The 19,208-nt window shown below is 32.2% G+C and overlaps 1 protein-coding gene across 5 annotated transcripts in view; it reads left to right on the plus strand.

Moving 5' to 3' along the window:
- LOC129946722 (extracellular sulfatase SULF-1 homolog) overlaps positions 1-19,208 on the plus strand; it is a 336,741-nt gene that overhangs the window by 307,654 nt on the left and 9,879 nt on the right. For 4 of the 5 annotated variants that reach the window (XM_056057007.1, XM_056057036.1, XM_056057018.1 and 1 more), the window contains 3 exons: positions 4,449-4,759; positions 4,835-5,020; positions 5,194-5,254. In XM_056057007.1, coding sequence (XP_055912982.1) covers positions 4,449-4,759; positions 4,835-5,020; positions 5,194-5,254 — 558 coding nt within the window. The remainder of the gene's footprint in view (positions 1-4,448; positions 4,760-4,834; positions 5,021-5,193; positions 5,255-19,208) is intronic. The other variant, XM_056057043.1, reaches the window with a different exon arrangement.

Raw genomic sequence — 19,208 nt, forward strand, 5'->3', positions numbered from 1 at the left:
GTGTACGAATATATGGAGGCATTTGTTTTTGATTGAAACATTGAATATTAAATTTATTGAATAGGTATTTATATTGAAAAAAAAAACAAGTTGTGTATGAGATATCAATAAAGTTTTATCTTTATTTGAGAGGTATAATTGATGAAATATAACATCGTTTAAATGGCCGGCGTGGCTTCGCTGGAAAACGTGCATTAGAAAGGCCCAATTTTCGATGACTTTGGCGCATAAATCAGACTGAATTAGACCGATGCCATCGATTAAGTTGTCTAAGGGCAGCGAGTTGTTTGCAGCTTATTAGAATAGACCTGGGAAAAAGTCTAAGGGGGTCAAACCACACGATTTAGATAGCCCTATCGTGAGATAACCATCCCATGAAAACACTTGCGCAGGATTTCGATTGTAGCTTGAGCTGTGTGGCACGTAGCTCCATTTACGGTGTCTATACCATCGATTTGAGACCACAAGAATTTTTTTTCTATTTACAGGCTTTCAGGGGTTATTAGGACCCTTTATATGTTTATACTTAAACACACTACGAGCGTTAGGGCTATAGTAAAGGATTTAAGAGGCGATACCGGTGCATATTGGTCTTAAAGTTCTGAACATCAAAATGGGAGGGAAAAACTCAGTTGGCCAACGCATTCGACATTCTCGATGCGCAATTTTAGAAATAATCTATATACTTGACAGTACGGCCGAAATTGAGCTCAAGAGTAAACTGATAAGCATTTCTAGAATTGCAGGCCGAAATCACGACACACAATTCACTTATGTAAGTACCTGTAAACGACTTAGATTTCACGTCCTCGGATTCTTTTGCACACTTTCACGAAAATCGGTGGTAATTTTTAAACGAAAAAATCGTAGGCAACCAACCAAAAGTAGCAATTGATCTTTTAAATAGACTGGCATCTTAGCGAATCATCACTATCACTTGGAAAGCTTTCTTCTTCGATCAATACGATCAGGTTGGTTTAAGTGTTGCCTTCGATATAAATTGATTTACATTTATCATATAAATAAGAAGGTAAATACGATTTTATTATTTCGCAAACATAACATAAAACGGTTTCTAAGTCCCCTGAAGTAATTGAAGTTTCAGCAAGTCAAAATGAAAGAGGTCATGTATTTAATATACATATATGAATGCATAGGACCCTTGTCATAAACTGTATTTTTGACATTACTAAATCTTTCTTCTTCAATGTTGACAAATTAGTAATAGAGAATTGACCAACGACAGATCCCTGAAGGACTCCTTCGGCACAAATAAAGCTTTAAGAAAGACTATTGTTAACGGTCACAACACAGTTCCTTAAAGACAAATCAAATTTTATAATTTTAATAAGGTACATTTGAAAATTGAGAATTTAAAGCTTTTGTAAAAGTCCTACATGTCAAAAGCTTTTTCAACGCTAAGCAAGATCAAACCCCGGACTTTTAATTACATTAAAATACCTTTTTATATACGGCGAGTAATTGGTCAGACTTTTAAAAGATAGTGCTTCTAGTGTTGATGGGGGAGCTCTGCACTATTTTTTATGATAACGCATCACCTTGTCTAAGGCCTTTTTGATATAAAAAGGGTCGAAAAAGTTCTTTCCAACCTTAATGGAGTAGCCTCATGGTATTCCTGTACAAACGGACGAGTTTGTACAGTCTTCACCTCAAAAAAAAATCCAACAGTTTTGAAAAATGGCACACTTACTAAGGGATGTCTAGTAATGACCCAAAAAAAAGTCCCCAAGAATCCGACGTGAGCTCTAGCGGCAGTTCAGAAAAACATTGAATTTGTTTCAATTTTTCACGTTTATCTCGAAAACTATTTGTTGTATCAAAAAATTGTGTTCAACAAAATTAAAGCTCATTAAATTTTATAAAAAAAATCATTCCGTGGTTTTTTCGTATCTGTTATAGTTTATAAAATAACTCTAATGGCAATGAAGAGAAACATACGGTTTTTTCGGTTTTCGGGTTTATCTTGAAAACTATTTGTTGTATTAAAAAATATTCTCCAACAAAATTAGAGCTTATTAAATTTTCTTAAACAAAAATGATATTAATTTGTTTGTATTTGTTTAAGTTTTCAAAATAACTTTTTAGGAATGTGAGGAAAACATGAGATGATTTTTTCAAACACTTTGATGACGATTGTGTACCTAAATCCCTAAAAACATTTCTGGAAACTCTAATATTAAAGAAAACGAACATTGAAAATAGATAAAGGAAGTACATCGCAATAGGGCATAGCATTAATATTAGTTTTGCGTCCTAGATCATTCATATCTCCAATACTAAGCAGCCTTGTCTTAAGTATGTACATAAAGCTTGGTTCTAAGAAGTTGGTAAACCTTATATCAAGTTAAGGGTTTTATTCTTCATACTATGAAGCTCAGTTGTTTAAGATATCAGCTATTTGCCACACGTGATCAGATTCCAGCGGTTTATAACCAATTTGTGTTTGATAATGCGGACTTTAATGTCAGAACGTTAGATGGACTAATTACATTACAGTCTTTGGGAATAAGATGCATCGCTGCATCTACTGCAATAAGAAAGAAACCAACACAAGAAGGCAAAAGCTGAAAAAACTACCTTGTGCTAAATCAACTGAATAACTAGGAGTACTTCCTTTGGAAACATTTCAGAAAAAAGCTGGCCCATTAAAAAATTTAGTTTTGAGAATGTGAATGCGTGTTTCGAAGAAATGTTACAGTCAAAACCATATGACACTCTTTGGTTGGCATCAAAGTTTATTGGCATTTAAAATGTTCCAGGATGGAAAGGGTACATGCACTCAATAACAACAGGCTTTTTTAGTTCATTCCTCTTCCGTTCATAAACTCTCCACCGTCCGAATATAATACACTTTACACTGCATTGCACTATGTTGGTAGTTCGTGTTGCAAATTTGACGAAAAATGCCTGGTGGTAACATTTGACCAGTAAAGAAATCGTTGCCGCAGCTTCATCTGATTCCCGTTTAACTAAATGCGTAGTCAGATTGGGTGAATTTTACCTGTTAATGTCCTATATTGTTGGAATAGGTTTACTGATGAGTGTAAGTGGCCTGCAAGAGTTAATGAGTTCTATATATGTCCCGCTTTCTGTTGAAAAGATGCTGCAAGGAAAAGCCTTCGCTGGAGCAGTTCGTGTTTTAATACTTATACAGAAATCTTTAGCTAATGTAATAATAAAACAAGTCCACATAAGCCATTACAAATTTTCTTAATGAGACTCCTTTATTACTACTAACTACTGACTCCTAATTACTAAACTAAAACAATTAAATACACACTAATATCATATTTCTTTAGAAAATTTAATAAGCTCTAATTTTGTAGAAGATCATTTTTTGATACGACAAATAGTTTTCCAGATAAACCCGAAAAACCGTATGTTTCTCTTCACTGCCGCTAGAGTTAATTTATAACTATAACAGATACGAAAAAAATCACAAGAAGATTTTGTTATAAAATTTAATGAGCTTTAATTTTGTGGGACACAATTTTTTGATACGACAAATAGTTTTCGAGATAAACGTGAAAAACTGAAACAATCTCAATGTTTCCCTTAACTGCCGCTAGAGCTCATGTCGGATGCTTAGGGACTTTTTTTGGGACATCACCAGACATCCCTTAGTAAGTGTGTCATGTTTCAAAAATGTTGGATTTTTTTTGAGGTGAAGGTAATTTTTTTCGTTTATTGACTGGGCTAATTCAGTACGTCGATGTATGTAGATGCTATGTTATGCGGCTTTTAAATCCATGAAGAGATCGAGTAGATTTAATGTTCTTGGGTTTTTTGCAGGATCTGCCGTACTGTAAATATTTGATCGACTGTGGACTTTCCTGTTCTAAAACAACACAAATAAGGACATAGCAGGTTGTGGACGATGGATTTTAGACGTTCACATATTACGGCAGAGCAGATTTTGTAAGCGCTCTTTGCTCTTTAGTTGGTGCAGTTTATAGGGTCTCATTTGTTTTCGAAATGGCATTGCTAGTTAAAAATTGTGTATCATTACCAAACTATTTGATTTTTTAAACCCCTCATCTTAAAAATATTTCTTACTTTTAAGGCAGGAATATGAGAGTATATTTTTTTTGTAACTTTGACTATATTCCAGAATGGGTTTCTTCAACTCCCTAAAGTGGGATCCTTAAGAAAAAGGTTTTTCGAGTTCAATAGCCTTTTCGATCTGTCTCAAAAAAAAACCCTTCGTTCACTTTAATAAGACTTCTTTTTTACCATCATTATTAAGGGTACATCCGTTTACCTACCCCTACTTAAACTTATATTACATACTACTCAAGACATAAATGTACAGAATAGATACTACCCATACTTAGAAGATATGCATAAATGTTTACCACACCAAAAAAATCAATGTAACAATAATTTTAATTTCATTTAATGTATTTTATTATTTATTATTCTTATAGTGACCCGGACGAAAAAGAACTTGCTCGTGAAGCACGTCGCAAATTAAAAGAAGAACGTCAAAGAAAAAAAGAACGTAAACGAATTAAAAAGGCACGCCTCGAAAAAGAATGTCTTTCAGAGAAAATGAATTGTTTCTCGCATGACAATAGCCATTGGAGAACAGCTCCATTGTGGAATGATAGTCCTTTTTGCTTTTGCATGAATGCCAATAATAACACCTATTCGTGTATACGAACAATAAATGCCACCCATGACTACCTGTACTGTGAATTCACCACCGGGCTTATAACCTACTATAATTTAAGAATTGGTAAGAGAATATAATTATTGTATTTTGTTTTTTAAATGTTAAATTTAAATATTTTTTCTTATTCGTCTTTTATAGATCCTTTTGAGACCTTAAATCAAGCATCCTCGCTAACCATGGAGGAGAAATCTTACATGCACGATACACTTAATCGACTGAAAAGTTGTCGTGGCAAAGGGTGTACCGTGAGAAGACATCACTTGCCTTCAGAATCTGGAGGACAACACTCGATGCGAGCACCAAAGAGAAAGCAACCAGGTTTCGGTAAGTTTATTTTCCCTTATTTAATTTTGTATGTGTTTTAACCCCTTGAAACCAAACCTAATATAATACACGCACACATTTTTCATAATGCACGTTTTTCTTTTTTGAAAGTTTATCCCCGTTCCTTAATTTTTTTTTTCTCGATTACAACAAAATGATTTGTCCTATTTCAGTGACATCTTCTTCCTATCCAGATTTTGATGGACCAAAAGCGAAACGAAGGAAAATCTCTAAGTATGGATATTCTTTTAAAAATTGTTTTGCTAATAATTATAAATGTACATAATTTGATTTTGATTTAACCTTATCAATGTTCCAAATTTTTTTTTTTTTTTTCAATTTGTAAATATTTGCATTTTAAAAATTTGTTGACTGCGTTTAGTTTTCATTTTTAAAACTTCACTATTTGAATTTTATGAAAGTTTAAAATGGATTTCCTTGAAATCTTTTCCAAAGATTCTTTAACGTGTACGTTTCTAGTAAATGTGTGGATAACACAAAAGTTCTCTTATATTTCACAATTATAACGAAACTTCAAATTCTAGTTTTAGAGGCTTATTTTTAATCCGTATTTTAACCGTTCATCTTGTTTTAACACCGAAAATAAGCTTGTAAACCAAAATAAATTATTATACAAGGTTATCTATTTTGCGGTTTCAAAAGTAAACGTAAATAAAACGCATATGAAATATTTTTTTTTCATGATATTTCATTTTTATTATAAGTTTTAAACGTTTACATTGAGTGTGAAACACAACATCATTTAAATGACCACCATACGAACTGTTGAAAGCATCGATTCTTTTGAGATAATTTTTGATCACTTTTTCACAAATATTGGGCGGTATTCTCAAGAGTTAAAGATTTATTTGCATAAATACGGTCTTTCATCTATCATATGACCATAACGCTCCTAATTGACGGTGACAGTCGTTCCCTCGTCGTTTTCGAAGAAGTAGGTTTCAATCACACGACCCCACCAATTAATTAGGGATTCTCAAAACCTCAAATATGTAAATTTTATTATCGTCGCTGAAGAAAATTTTGTTCGAAAAATCGACGCTCCGCCGCCGTCCACCGCCGTTTGTTGTTCAAGCATCCATTCGATGTGTCTACGAAGTTGTGAATGGTCAGCTGGCTCCTGTCGTTATGTGAGCTGGACTTTATATGGATGTAGGTGTAAAATAACCATTTTTGTAGTAGGTTTTAACAATTTGTATGCGTTGTGCGATACTTAAGCGATGCATTTTCGTAAATGTTATACTTCTGACTGAAAAACAAAAATGATTGGTTCAACTACTTAGTATGACAGATGTCGAATTCAAGCCCTATACTTTTGAAACCTTTAAATGGATAACCCGTTAGAATGATAAGTTGAGTTTTTAATCATTGAATGGCTAGTCAATGATTTTTTATAAATGAACAACAAATCATTAAAACATGTTTAAGTGGCTCTAGAAAGTCTCTCCAATATAATATTTTATCACGACTTTAGAGACAGTTTTCATGCCTATTTTTCGAATACCTAACATTTTTATATGAATGAGTGTGACTAAGAAATGGTTCAATATACAAAACTGTGGTAAGGCTCAAATTGTTTCAAAGATAAAACTAATCAACTTTTGTAGAAAATGCAGTTTAGGAGTATATTTAAGCTTAGATGTAGCCCACACTGATAGCTTTCCATTTGTACCCGTCTGTAAATAGTTTTAAAAGTTTTACTTTATGTTAATGACAGATTTTGGTGCAAGATAAAAAAAACGTTTGAAGTCAATGAGCAATATGTATAGTTATGTGTTAAGTTCTGGTTTTGTCTTTCCTAAACTAAAGTTATATTATTTATGTTATTCATAGACAATGTAAACCCATTTTCAAACCGTAGCATGGAATCTAAAAATAACTCTATAAAATCTATGTTTAAGCTGTTTTTAACTTTATAAAACATAAACAAAAAAAAAACTAATTAAGAAAATTACATTGCGAGACATTGTAAATAAGTTAATACAAATTTAAATGTTAGTAGACTTAAGCATCGATCAAGCCGTTCGGATTCGGCTTAAAACTGTAGGTCCTCTCCATCCCTGGCAACGTTACTCCCACACATGGTCGAAAGTTGTAAGGCCGCGTTTCCATTTGCAAGAAAACTTCTGCAATAAATGTCCGATAGTCTGTCCGACAGTGAATTGCAAGTGGAAACTACCAAGCAATTTCTATCGCGACAGTACTTTCATAACTTCTTGCGAGTATTTGCAAGTGCAATTAATTGCTAGTTTAAACACATTTGTATCGACTCGCGACAGTTCTTGCAGCTTATCGGAACAGTTTCGTATATCTCGCGCAAGTTGCTGGTTGACGTCTTTGCTTTACACATACAAAATGAGTAAAATAAAAGGTCGTGAATGGCCTCGCGAAGAAGTTATGCGTTTAATTGAAGTTTACGAGTGTAATCCATGTTTATGGAATAACCGGGACGAAAATTACAAGGACCGAATTAAAAAAAAATTCTGTTTTTAATAAGATCGCGGAAGAGTTTCATACGAATGAGAATGAAGTTTCTCGGAAACTTCACAACTTAAGGAGCCAGTGGCAAAATGAAAACAAAAAAAGAGGCTGGGATGCGACCCACACTGATAACTTCCCATCCCGTCTGTCGATTTGTCTTGCTTAAAAGTTTGTCTATATGTATTTTTACCAAATTTGCGCTTTTATTTTTTATGAAAAAACGGACTGTTGGATTTTTATATAAAAATTACTGAATATTCAAAACAATATTTTCTGTGAAATAAAAAAAGTTTGAAGCCAATATTTTTAATTTTTGAAAAGCTATTTGAGCCGAAAGTAAATATTTACCAAGTCTTAGTATTGTTTTTTTTTAGAGTTTTATTTAAAAAACTGTCAATTCGAATTATTTTAAAATCTTACCAAATGTTGAAAACAATATTTCTTATAAGATAAAATTAGTTTGAAGCTAATATTTAAAATTTTTGAAGAGATATTTGAGTCGAAATTCAATTTTTACCAACTTTTATACATTTTTTTTCAGGTTTTTATTTTTTGTAAAAAAACTGTCAATTCAATTTTTTTCAAAATTTGTCCTAATGTTGAAAATAATATTTCTTATAAGAAAAAATTAGTTAAAACTTATTATCTCAAAGTTTTTAAAAGATATTTGAGTCGAAAATCATTTTTTACGAACTTTTGTTAATTTTTTTTTGGTTTTTAAATTTTTGTACAAAAACTGTCAAATCGATTTTTTTCAAACTTTAACTGAATGTTGAAAACAAGATTTTTTGAAAGATAAAAGTAAATTAAAGCCGAAATCTCAAAGTTTTGAAAAGATATTTGAGTCGAAAATCAATTTTTACCAACTTTTATACATTTTTTTTTAGGTTTTTATTTTTTGTAATAAAAACTGTCAATTCAAATTTTCTTAAAATTTTATCAGATGTAAAAACATTATTTTTCGTTGCACACAATTGTTTTAGAGAAGAAATCGTATTTCAGTCGTAAAATTTATGAGGTGACAAATTTTTTTTTTTCAGTTTTATTGATTTATAAAAAAAACCGTTACATTGATTTTGTTCAAAAAATATACCTGTTTGGTATCACGTTACAATATATTATATAAAATTTAATTCAAGTCTCTGCCGCTTGTGGTTCGTAAGATATTTAGGGTTAACCAAAATTTTCACCTTTTTTTCAAACTGCTATGGTGAAAAAACCACCCACGCAATTTTCTTGAGAGCCCTTTCTGCATCTTTTTGCCTTATTATCTGTATAACAAAATTTATTTGAAATCGATATCTCTTCTGGTTCTTGAGCTATAGACGACGAAAAAAACGTCGCGAACGTACGGACGTACGAACGTACGTACACACGCACGCACAGACATCTTTCTAAAAATCTTTTATTTCTACTCTAGGGACCTTGAAACGTCGAGAAATGTCAAAATTTTCAATTTGACAAATCGGACCCATTACAATAACTTCCTATGGGAAGTTAAAAATAAAAATAAATAAAGGACCCACTTTTAATAGCAAAACTTCCAAATCAATTGCGGTCATCCGAGTGAAATTGAAGTATTGCTGAACATCTTCTATATTCATTTCATTTTATAAATTATAGAAGGCACCAGCTTCCCGTCTTTTTAAAATCCAATATCGAACCCAAGTTGATCTTTTTTTCTTTTTTAATAATAAAATTATCATCGCAGCTGCTAATCTTTGACGTTTTCTCACCATGACTTCACAATTTTAAGTAAACAACCAGATTTCTTGCGACATTAATTGCTCTCCTGGTGTAAATACATCTGAAATAAATTGCGACAGTATGTTGCGCGAGCTTCTTGCAAGACATTTATTGCAGAAGAAATTTCAAGAATTCACATGACAATGTAAACGCGACTGCAAGAAACTTCTGCAAGACTTCCGCGAGTTGACTTGCAAGTGGAAACGCGGCCTAAGTCACTAGGCTCTAGTTTTCAACGGATTGTTGCGCTACCCAATTTTATTTATTTTAAATAGGCACAATTAAAAAAACTTCATATGGGAACTTAAAAATCGATTAGTAATGAACAAAAAAGACTTTAAGGATGAAAAATAAAGCAGAAATGTAAAATTTCGTATCTACAACCATATAACTTACTTCTTAAAAAAATAAAATTCACTACTGGATCGCACAAACTTTCTCTGGTATCCAAGGTTAGGTTAGGTTAACGTGGCTGCAGATTTAGAATCCAAACACTTAGGCCAAAAGAAAAGGACCATTTTGATACCACATGAATCTAGAGAAATACTTTTTACTATTCGAACCATTTTGAGCTTTTTATAAAGCGAAGAAGATATTTGATATTCTTCAGCTAGTTCATTGGGATTATCAAAAGAGTAGTCTCCCAGATGAAATTTTCGTCTTAGTGAAACAGCAGGGCAAGTGCAGAGAAGGTGAGAAATTGTTTCCTCTTCTTCTTCGTCCATACAGCTCCTGCAGAAGTCATTTCAGGCTACATTAAGTCGTATTGCGTGTCTGCCTATAAGACAGTGTCCCGTAAAGACACCTATTAGGGAGGTAATATGAAGTCTGCTTTGAGATAACAAGTCTTCAGAGCGCTTTAGGTCCAGTGAAGGAAATATGAGTTTTGTGGCTGCGCATGTTGGTAAATTGTGCCACCTAGAATTTGCTATCGCAATAGCTGTTTCTTTTAGCATAAGTATACATGTAGCTATCGGTGTACCTATCTCCTGCCTTTCAGGTGAAATAGGCATGACGGTTCCATTTTTAGCGAGTTCATCGGCTCTACAATTTCCCATGATGTCTATGTGGCCCGGCACCCAACATCGGCGAATGTTAAATTGCTACGCCATCTCCATAAGAGACGATCGACAATCGAGGGCCGCTTGAGATTTGGTTGAGACACCGTCAAGAGATTTAATAGCATCCTGACTGTCAGAGAAGATGCGGATATCAGAAGTTGATATCACGTTTTTCTTAGCCAGGAGAGAACCTCTTTGATCGCTAAAATTTCCGCTTGGAAGACGCTACAATGATTAGGGAGGCGGAATGAGATGCTTAGATTAAGCTTTTCTGAGTACACACCACTACCAACTCCCTCATTTCTCTGGGATCCATCTGTATAAAAATGGATGCATTTGTCATCCAGGAGTTTTCTGTTTTTCCATTCATCTCTGGATCGAATGGATACCTGGAAGTTTTTTCCAAATTGGGGTTTTGGAACAGTGTAGTCTATGTACTTTTGTATAGAACCAAATGATGGAGTGCCCCACATTGTTGTTGGTGCAATGAGATGGGGCGTTGAGTCTTATAGCTGTACTAGCTGTGACTTATTTACTGAAGATGTCGAGGGGTATCAGATGGAGGAGAGTGTCTATAACACTGCTGAGGGTGTGATTGTCAATGCTTCGCTTAGGCAGAGACATGCAGTGCGTTGGACTCTACTGAGTTTGTCGTAGTATGTGACTATCTTCAGTGCAGTCCACCATACTGCAACCCGGTACATAAGTATTTGTCGAACGACCGACGTGTATCCAAAGAGTCTGTTTAAAAATTTTACTTTTGATTAAAAACACAAAAGTATTTAAATAAAATTTGATTTCTTAAAAAAAGTATTTTTTCAAATTTTTTATTTGGAAATCGTAAGAGGTATTTTTTTAAATTCATTTTTTATCTATAATATTCACTTTAAATTCAAAAATTTGTTTGGTATGCAGTTACTTAGAGCTTATTAAAATACGTTTTAAACTACAATTTTGTAAAAAAATGACCCATTATCAAGATACTGAATTTCGAAAATAAAAGGTATGCACATTGTTCTTTTAAAAATCAAAAATAAAAACATTGTCATTTTTGATCATCAAATATTATTAAGACATTATAAGAGCTTGTGCCAGAAAAACAAATTATTGAAATCAATTGATTAGTTCCTGAGAAAACTTAAAAAAAATAATGGTTCTATTGAAGATACCCTTCTAGAGCAATACAATAATATTTTCTTATATTGAAGAAGCCAAAATGAAGAAAACAAATTTTTCGAAAATAAAAAAAAAATCTATCGGTTTGTTTTTGAGAAAATTCGATTTTTTTATTTTTGACCTGAAATACAATTTAAAAAAAAGCCCTAACGCGACAAAACCTTATTTTTCAAATTTCAAGTCAATGGATCCAATGGTTTGGGCTGTAGGGGCGAGAACAGACAATTAAACGGACGGAATCCCACACCCACTTTTTTCGACTTCTCTATCATATGGTAGTGCCATATGTTTGATTAAAATATTGCGTTCGAAATTCTTTACCAATGCAAAACTTGCCATATAGTTCCTATATGTCGCAAGTAAAAAGGTGAATTTTTCTAACTGTTAAGAAAATCATTTGCTAACCATGATAATATTTTCTATTATTGTCCATTGCTTATAAAAGTTAATTTATTATGAGCTCTATTCAGTTCATGGATAGTTACCAATTAAATATCACACAACTGTATTGATTGTCTTATTGACATTTTTTTACAAATAAAATATAACTCCTTAGAGAAGCACTTATATTAAAATCAAAAATTTATTTAATTTATTTAATTTCCTCTCCAACTTCAGTTAAACATTTCATAAGAAGAAACAATTAAATGGACTTGATAGGAAATTTTCATTGAACTATGAACAATGATACCCTAGGGTGGCCTCTACAAAGTGAAACTTTTGATTTAAAATACTACAAACAGATATAGACTATATATAGACATTACTCCTTTGACAACAAAACTCGAAACATTTCGCCTTTGGCCTTTTTAGAAGTCAATTAATTCAACATTTGTGTGGATAAATATTTACTTTGTAATTTTCAAAAACAAATTGGAAATGGGAAGTGTTAAGGGTAAATAATAATACATTTCGCTTTAAGTCATCCGAATTCTTCCCTGCAACCATAATTCGCAAACAAAACTGAGGGAATAAATTATTATAATTACTTTTTTTATTTTTACAAAAATCTGCTTTAACTTTTTATGCTTACTCAAACTGTCATCAGAACTTTTAAATTGATTTTGCATCACACAAGAAGGTATAAAATGCTTGATGAATATTTGATTGTATTTCCTTTAATACCTTATCCCTTAAGCATTATTTTGATCTTGAGATTAAATGTCAACAATAAAAAAATCAATATATTTAGGAGCACCCTCCACGTTCGTTGACATGTTCGAAACCTAAAAGTTTAAATATATTTTTTAAACAAAAACTCTTGCTTTAGTGAAATGAAACAAACTCCTAAAAACTGGCCTTATTGCACTTTCCGAATTTTGTTGTTACATTTCCCCAAAAACCGAGTGTTCTTGAATGTGAAAGAACTCCCCATACTAAATAGTATACACGTTTTTTGGGGGTTATTTCATTCTTTTTGGTCAGGTGATTTCTTTCGGAGTTATGTCAAAGACGCTTTTTTTTTATATAGGGATACAATTTTAAAATACTCCAACCGTAACATCCGGAATTTTCAATTTGCAAAACCATAATAAATGTAAGTTGAGTTCAAGGGTGCAGTTAAGGTAGGGGATAGGAATTGACACCCTATTTTTTTAACCGTCGATGAATCTAGTTTAACAATAATATAGTTATGTCATGGTCATGATAACTTCATGTTAAGTAAAAAAATAACAATATGTTAACTCGAAACGAGGACTAGAATTTTCTAAAAATAAATTTTTTATCTTAGGATGGCCTAAGCCTTTAAATACCTAAGACTCACTTTGTTTTTTGAGCTCTTATTTTCCGGTTTTCAAATGACTTTTCTAGATATCCATAATATTGAAAATTACTTATTTTTGAAACTGAAACAGAAATACACTCTATATGAACTCTTTATATTGTTCAAATAAATTTTGAACAGCTTTTGAAATGCTATACAAATATGAATTAAAAACCTTCAAGCGTATCTGTCATTTTCATTTGTATTACTATTTTACTTTTTTCAAGTTAAGCAACGATTTTAGAATTTGTTTTCGAACAAACATTTTAGTTTTCAAACTGTTAAATCATTTAACTTAAAAAATAAAATTGCAATGTCCCAAAGGCATTACAAAGTTTTGGTCATTCGTAAAAAACTTGAGGATTCTTCCTCCATTTGTTAGGTATCTAGACAAAACTAATCTCTTTGGTAGGCAATTTGCCGCCAATTCAACGCTCCTAGTGAGTGTTATGACTCGGCCTGTACTTAAGGCAGTTAATGATTCTATGAGACCAATCTTTTTGTGGTCTTTAACGTTGGCAATACCATTGCGTGAGCTTTTTTTTTTCCAAATGCTCTGGTCTCGTACCGATTAGATGGAAAACACCATATGTTCAGCCCATCCCCAAAAAAGGCGAATCCTCCTCACCCTCTAAATTATCGGCTGATTAATTGTCAGCTCAAGAAATATAGGACATAGGTCCACTGGTTATTTAATGGTTCATATCATCGAACAGTGGAGTAAATCTTTGCATCGTTTTGATAGGGTCTGGCATCAGTGTATCTTATCTTAAATGCGTGCTCTCAGTTGTCATGAATCCCTCCTTTTTGTTTTTGTCTCCCACACTCGTTCTAAATTTGTGAATGATCTCCTGTCTGTTAATTCTAATCCAATACATTGTTTCGCTGGCGACAGTACTATTAACTTTTTGTTTTCAGACTAACATCGCTCTTTTTTGAATGTGGAACTGCAACTACAAAATATGATAAAGCTCATTCAATTCGGAAAAGCATTATACAATGCTTAACAATAAACCTTGTGGAATTTAATACTTTGAAAACCAATTTTTTTCTTGAATCTTTAAAGCGAAACCCATCCCCTTGTTATTATATATGGATGGTACTCAATGGCGGATTCAGGGGGGGGGGGGGGGGGGTCGTAGGGGTCATGAGCCCCCTGGGAGGTCATGCTTTTTCGCAGGAATTACCTTCAATTCAAAACTAATCGTATTAAGTTAATGGATATGACCCCATTATATTTTGAATTATTTATTTTTTGTACATGAAAACAACATTTATATTTTACTTCCTTAAACTTTGTTGCTGAAAGTACTACTTTTGACTGAAGATTGGACCAAGAACATAATATGAATCGGATATTCAGCCTTATTCCAAAAAAAACAGCACAAATTCATCAACTTTTTAACAATTGGGGGGTTACATGAGCCAAAAAGCTTATAACAGTTAAGTTGTATAAGTAAAGATTGCATTTAAAGATTTATTAGTAATTTAACGACATTCACAAAAAGTGTTTTGCTGTTAAAAACAACTCAAATTTTGATTTTCGCTCAATTTAGAATTTGAAAAAATCTTTAGCCATGCTTTAAATTATTTTCATAAAAATTGTTTCCAAGAAAAAAAAAAACAAATATTCAGGTTCTTAAGAAGAAACCTTGAATAAGATATCATGAATTTTATAAACTCACCTTCTATTTTATTATAACATTTTTTGACACACATAAATAGTGATGATTAAAGTGTTTTTTACTGCAACGTATAGGAACTATATAGCAAGTTTTGCATAAGTAAACAGTTTCAAACTAGAGTGTGAGCCGATTAGTGTAAGGCGTTTTTTTTATTTTATTAATACGAAAAATAACAGCAGTCCTCACACAAATCATTTGGTTCAAGAAGTGATTTTTCTAAAACTTTCTCTAAATTTTGTGTTCTTAATTTGGCTTCTTTCTACGATAAAAACATATTTTCGTATTGCTCCAGAAGGGTACCATTAAAAAAACCTTAATTTTGTTTCTAAGTTTTCTCAAGAACTAATGGAACGATTTCAAAATTCTTCTCTTTCTGTGCAAGCTCTTGTCAATGATCAAATTGATGATGATTTTTTTTTTGATTTTTAATAAAATACTAATTTTGTTTACAAAACTCGATATTTCAGAAAGGGGATAACACTTTTTGACGAAATTTTAATGTAAAATGTTCATATGTTTATAAGATCTTTACTTCGTACTTATACCAAAAATATTTTTAAGACAAAATTTAAAATGATTTTCGAAAAAAAAATGTTAATCTAGATTTTTTGACAAATAAAATGGCATTTAAATTTTGGAGAAAAAATTATTTTGCAGGTACATTTTTAAATCTTAAAATATAAGAAATATTTTTAAACAGACTTTTTGGAAGAAATTATCAAGTTCTAGCGACCCAGTCGTTCGTTTCATTTCTTTCAATTTGGTTTTCTGTTGAATACAAAAGATTTAAAAAAATTAATTAAATCTACTTTTGAAGTGCATTTGCTTTGGAAGCTCTAGAACTTAGACTCAAACACGAATTTCAACAATACAAATGTCCAAAAAAATCAAGTGACACTTTTGCTAAATGAATGGCTAAGTGAAAAATAAATAAACGTTTCATATCTATTAATAAAAACGCTTTGAAACGTGTAATTTGTGAGTACTACGAAACTTTTCTTCACAACTTATTTGTTTACTTACCTTACTTTGTTTTAATCTAATTTTTTTAGAGAAATTATGTACTTAAATGCATCAAATCAAACCTTTTTGTCTCTACAATTTTTAAGTTTTTTTGACGCCTTTATAAGATCAAAATAAAAGTAAGCAGACTGATAACGAGAGTAATAAGAGACTCCCGGAAATTGATTTCTAAAAAACTACATAAAAAAATGCCCGACATTTTTACGTATCAGATCCTCTCACATTTTCTGTATTTTTAAATTTTTGCAGCGTTCTTTGCATTAATAGAAATGAAAACAAGAAAAGTTTGTTTTGTTTTTGGAAAAAAACAACGTTTCAAAACAATTTGCTAGATTTCTGCACGAAATGCACTAAACACCCTCTAAGATATCGTATTTTAGCTCTTAAATATGGCATATTTAGAAAACTGTTCGAATCTTGGAATGCTTTCATATGTGTCATCCCAATTCTCGCGAAAAATGCCTAAAGATGCTTTAGTTTTCTAAGGCGATACAAGCAGTTTTTCTCCCCCTCTGATCTGTTATCTTTAAAGTTTAATTATAATTCAAATTTCGGGGATGGGGCTGGGGCTACGGCAACTTACTTCAGTATCTTAGACACTATTGGACGAACAGTATTTATATTTGCGTCGCTTGAACATCGTTTCTTGTCGCACCCTTTTGTACAGTTATTTTAACGGTTTATGGTCTTGAGAAATAGCCAACTGAATTTTTCCCCTAAAATAGTTCAACCAAATTATTGACCCTTCTAAAATGGTTTATCAGTGATGTGAAAAGTAGTTACTTCTATGTAATCGTTACTTAAGTTACTTTTTTCAAAGTAATCGTTGCTTTTGAATGATTACTTTGTAATTATTTAAAAAGCAAAATACGTGAATCAGACATGAAGAGGACTGAATTTGACATTTTTTTTTGAGATATTGCAAGGTCATAAGGACAAAACTTCAAACAGGAATCTAAATGTTTGTATGTTTGCACGTCCGTATGTTTGGGACACATTTTTTTATCAGCCATATCTCAAGAACCTCAATTATAAATCGGATATCTAATACTATTACAATATCATTTCTTTTTTGATTTATTTACTTTTAGTAACTCTTGGATTTAAATTTTTAAGATCTAAATGATACTGAAACTGATTATAATTTCTGAAATAATTTTACGGAAATGAAATATTGAAAAACACAGTCATTTAAGTAGAGGTTTCTAATATTCCAAAAAGGTTTAAGTTTCTCATATTCCAAAAAGGAAACATTTTTAGGGTTTTGGAAAGTAATACAAGATCATTGCCCAATATGTCTTTAAAACTTTGTTTCAGAACTATTCATTCGTCGATTTATATAATCTGTCTATCAAATTGAATTGAAAAGTATTACAAAACACAATTAATTTTTTTTTTTCTGATCGTTACAACTGGTTCTTAACTATTTTAATTTCATTTCTTGAATTAATGGTTTAATTACTTTGTAATGATTACTTGGGATTTCTCACACCACTACTCGAGCCTAGCATCGGTCGTATATAATATGGTTAGTAAAATCCCCTAGAGTGTGTGCTTATTACAAAAAAAAGTTAAATTTTATATCTTATTATATACAAATAAGTTTAATTTTTAAATTGCTTCACACTCCTCTGATTTTAAAGTCCAATGAGTTTGATGGATCAAAGATCAGAAACATTATAATTCGATGGTACAACTTGAATGTTTGATTCAAAGTTTAAAAACAAAGTGATGTGAACTCACAAAAATATTGTCAACAAATATTATTTCTACGTCCTAACTGCAAAATACTTAAAACCATTCAAAATAAATACCTGTTATCACTTTCAAAGCAAAGAAATATATCGTGAAAACTAAAGCAGAATTAAAAAAGGGTATTATTTTTAAGGAAAACATGTCAAGCTATTAATAGCCATATATTTCATCATGAGACTTTGAGACACTAATATTTATATGGCTTTCGATGCAATAGGTCCACTGGTGATCTCATGGTATATCTCACCGAACAGTGGAACAAATCTTTACATCGTTTTGGAGAAAGTAATTGATATTTTAAAAGCATTTGATAGAGTTTGAAATTTATGAATCCCTTCTTCGTTGGGTTAGAAATTACCTTTCGGACTTCCATTCAAGTAGTATTGGACGTGTTCAAATCTGATATTCACAAAATAAATGCTGGTGTGCCCCAGGGCTCCGTTTTGTCTTCGACGCTCTTCCTTAAATCTTTTGTCTGAAACTTCTAGCCCACTAAATTGTTTCGCGGACGACAGTATCCTCAGCTTTTCATATTCGTTTTTAGATTCCCATCCTTGTTCTTTGGATGTGGACTACCATCAGCTGCGTATGATAATTTCATTTAATTCTGATCTTGACAGCATTGTATCATGTTCAAATCAAAAACCGTGTAGAATTTAGTGCTTCGAAAACTCAATGCTGTTTACTGTCGCAAAAGCGTAACCCTCCCTCAATGCCACTATCCATGCGTGGTTCTTGCATCGAGATGACTGAACAGCTATCAATCCTAGGTATGTGCATTACAAACCACTTGTCGTGGAGTGATCACATATATCACATCGCCAAAAATGCTGCTTAGTGTTTAGGTTTTCTCCATCGATTCAGGAAGTTCTTTACCATTTCTGATCTGGCTATAATTTATAAAGCCCATATTCGTCCAAAACTTGAGTACAATTCCCATATTTGGGCAGGTGTTTCTATAACCCACTTGAGTTTCTTGGACAGAATTCAAAAGAGAGTTCCAAAAATGATAGGTGACCATTGTCTTACTAAAACTTTTCCTCCCTGTCTAGCACCGTCGCGACGAATTTCATCAAAATCGGTTCACTAGTTTAGATTTTATAGAGTTTTGTCTGCTCTCCCATACAAGGTGCCCCTCTGTGCGTCGTAAGGTTGCATTTCTCTCATTATTTTATTATTACCTTTATAAGCAATGCTCTAATGAAATAGTCAGTCGCATTTCTCCCCTCAATCAATTCAATCGAAATACTCGTTCTTTAGGAATGCTCATTAGTTTACCCTTGAGCCCAATTTCGGTCGTACTGTAAAGTAAAGATTCTTTTTTAATCGCACTACACGAATGTAAAATGCTTTACCAGACTCAATATTTCCCACTCATTACAATGTGCAGGCATTCAAAACCAATGTGCATCGGGATCTCCTTTCAAATCTTTTCCTTCCTTCCTAATTATTCGCTCTGTGTATAATCATTATGA

The sequence above is a fragment of the Eupeodes corollae genome, chromosome 1, assembly GCF_945859685.1.
Source record: "Eupeodes corollae chromosome 1, idEupCoro1.1, whole genome shotgun sequence".
NCBI classification, from domain to species: Eukaryota; Metazoa; Arthropoda; class Insecta; order Diptera; family Syrphidae; genus Eupeodes; species Eupeodes corollae.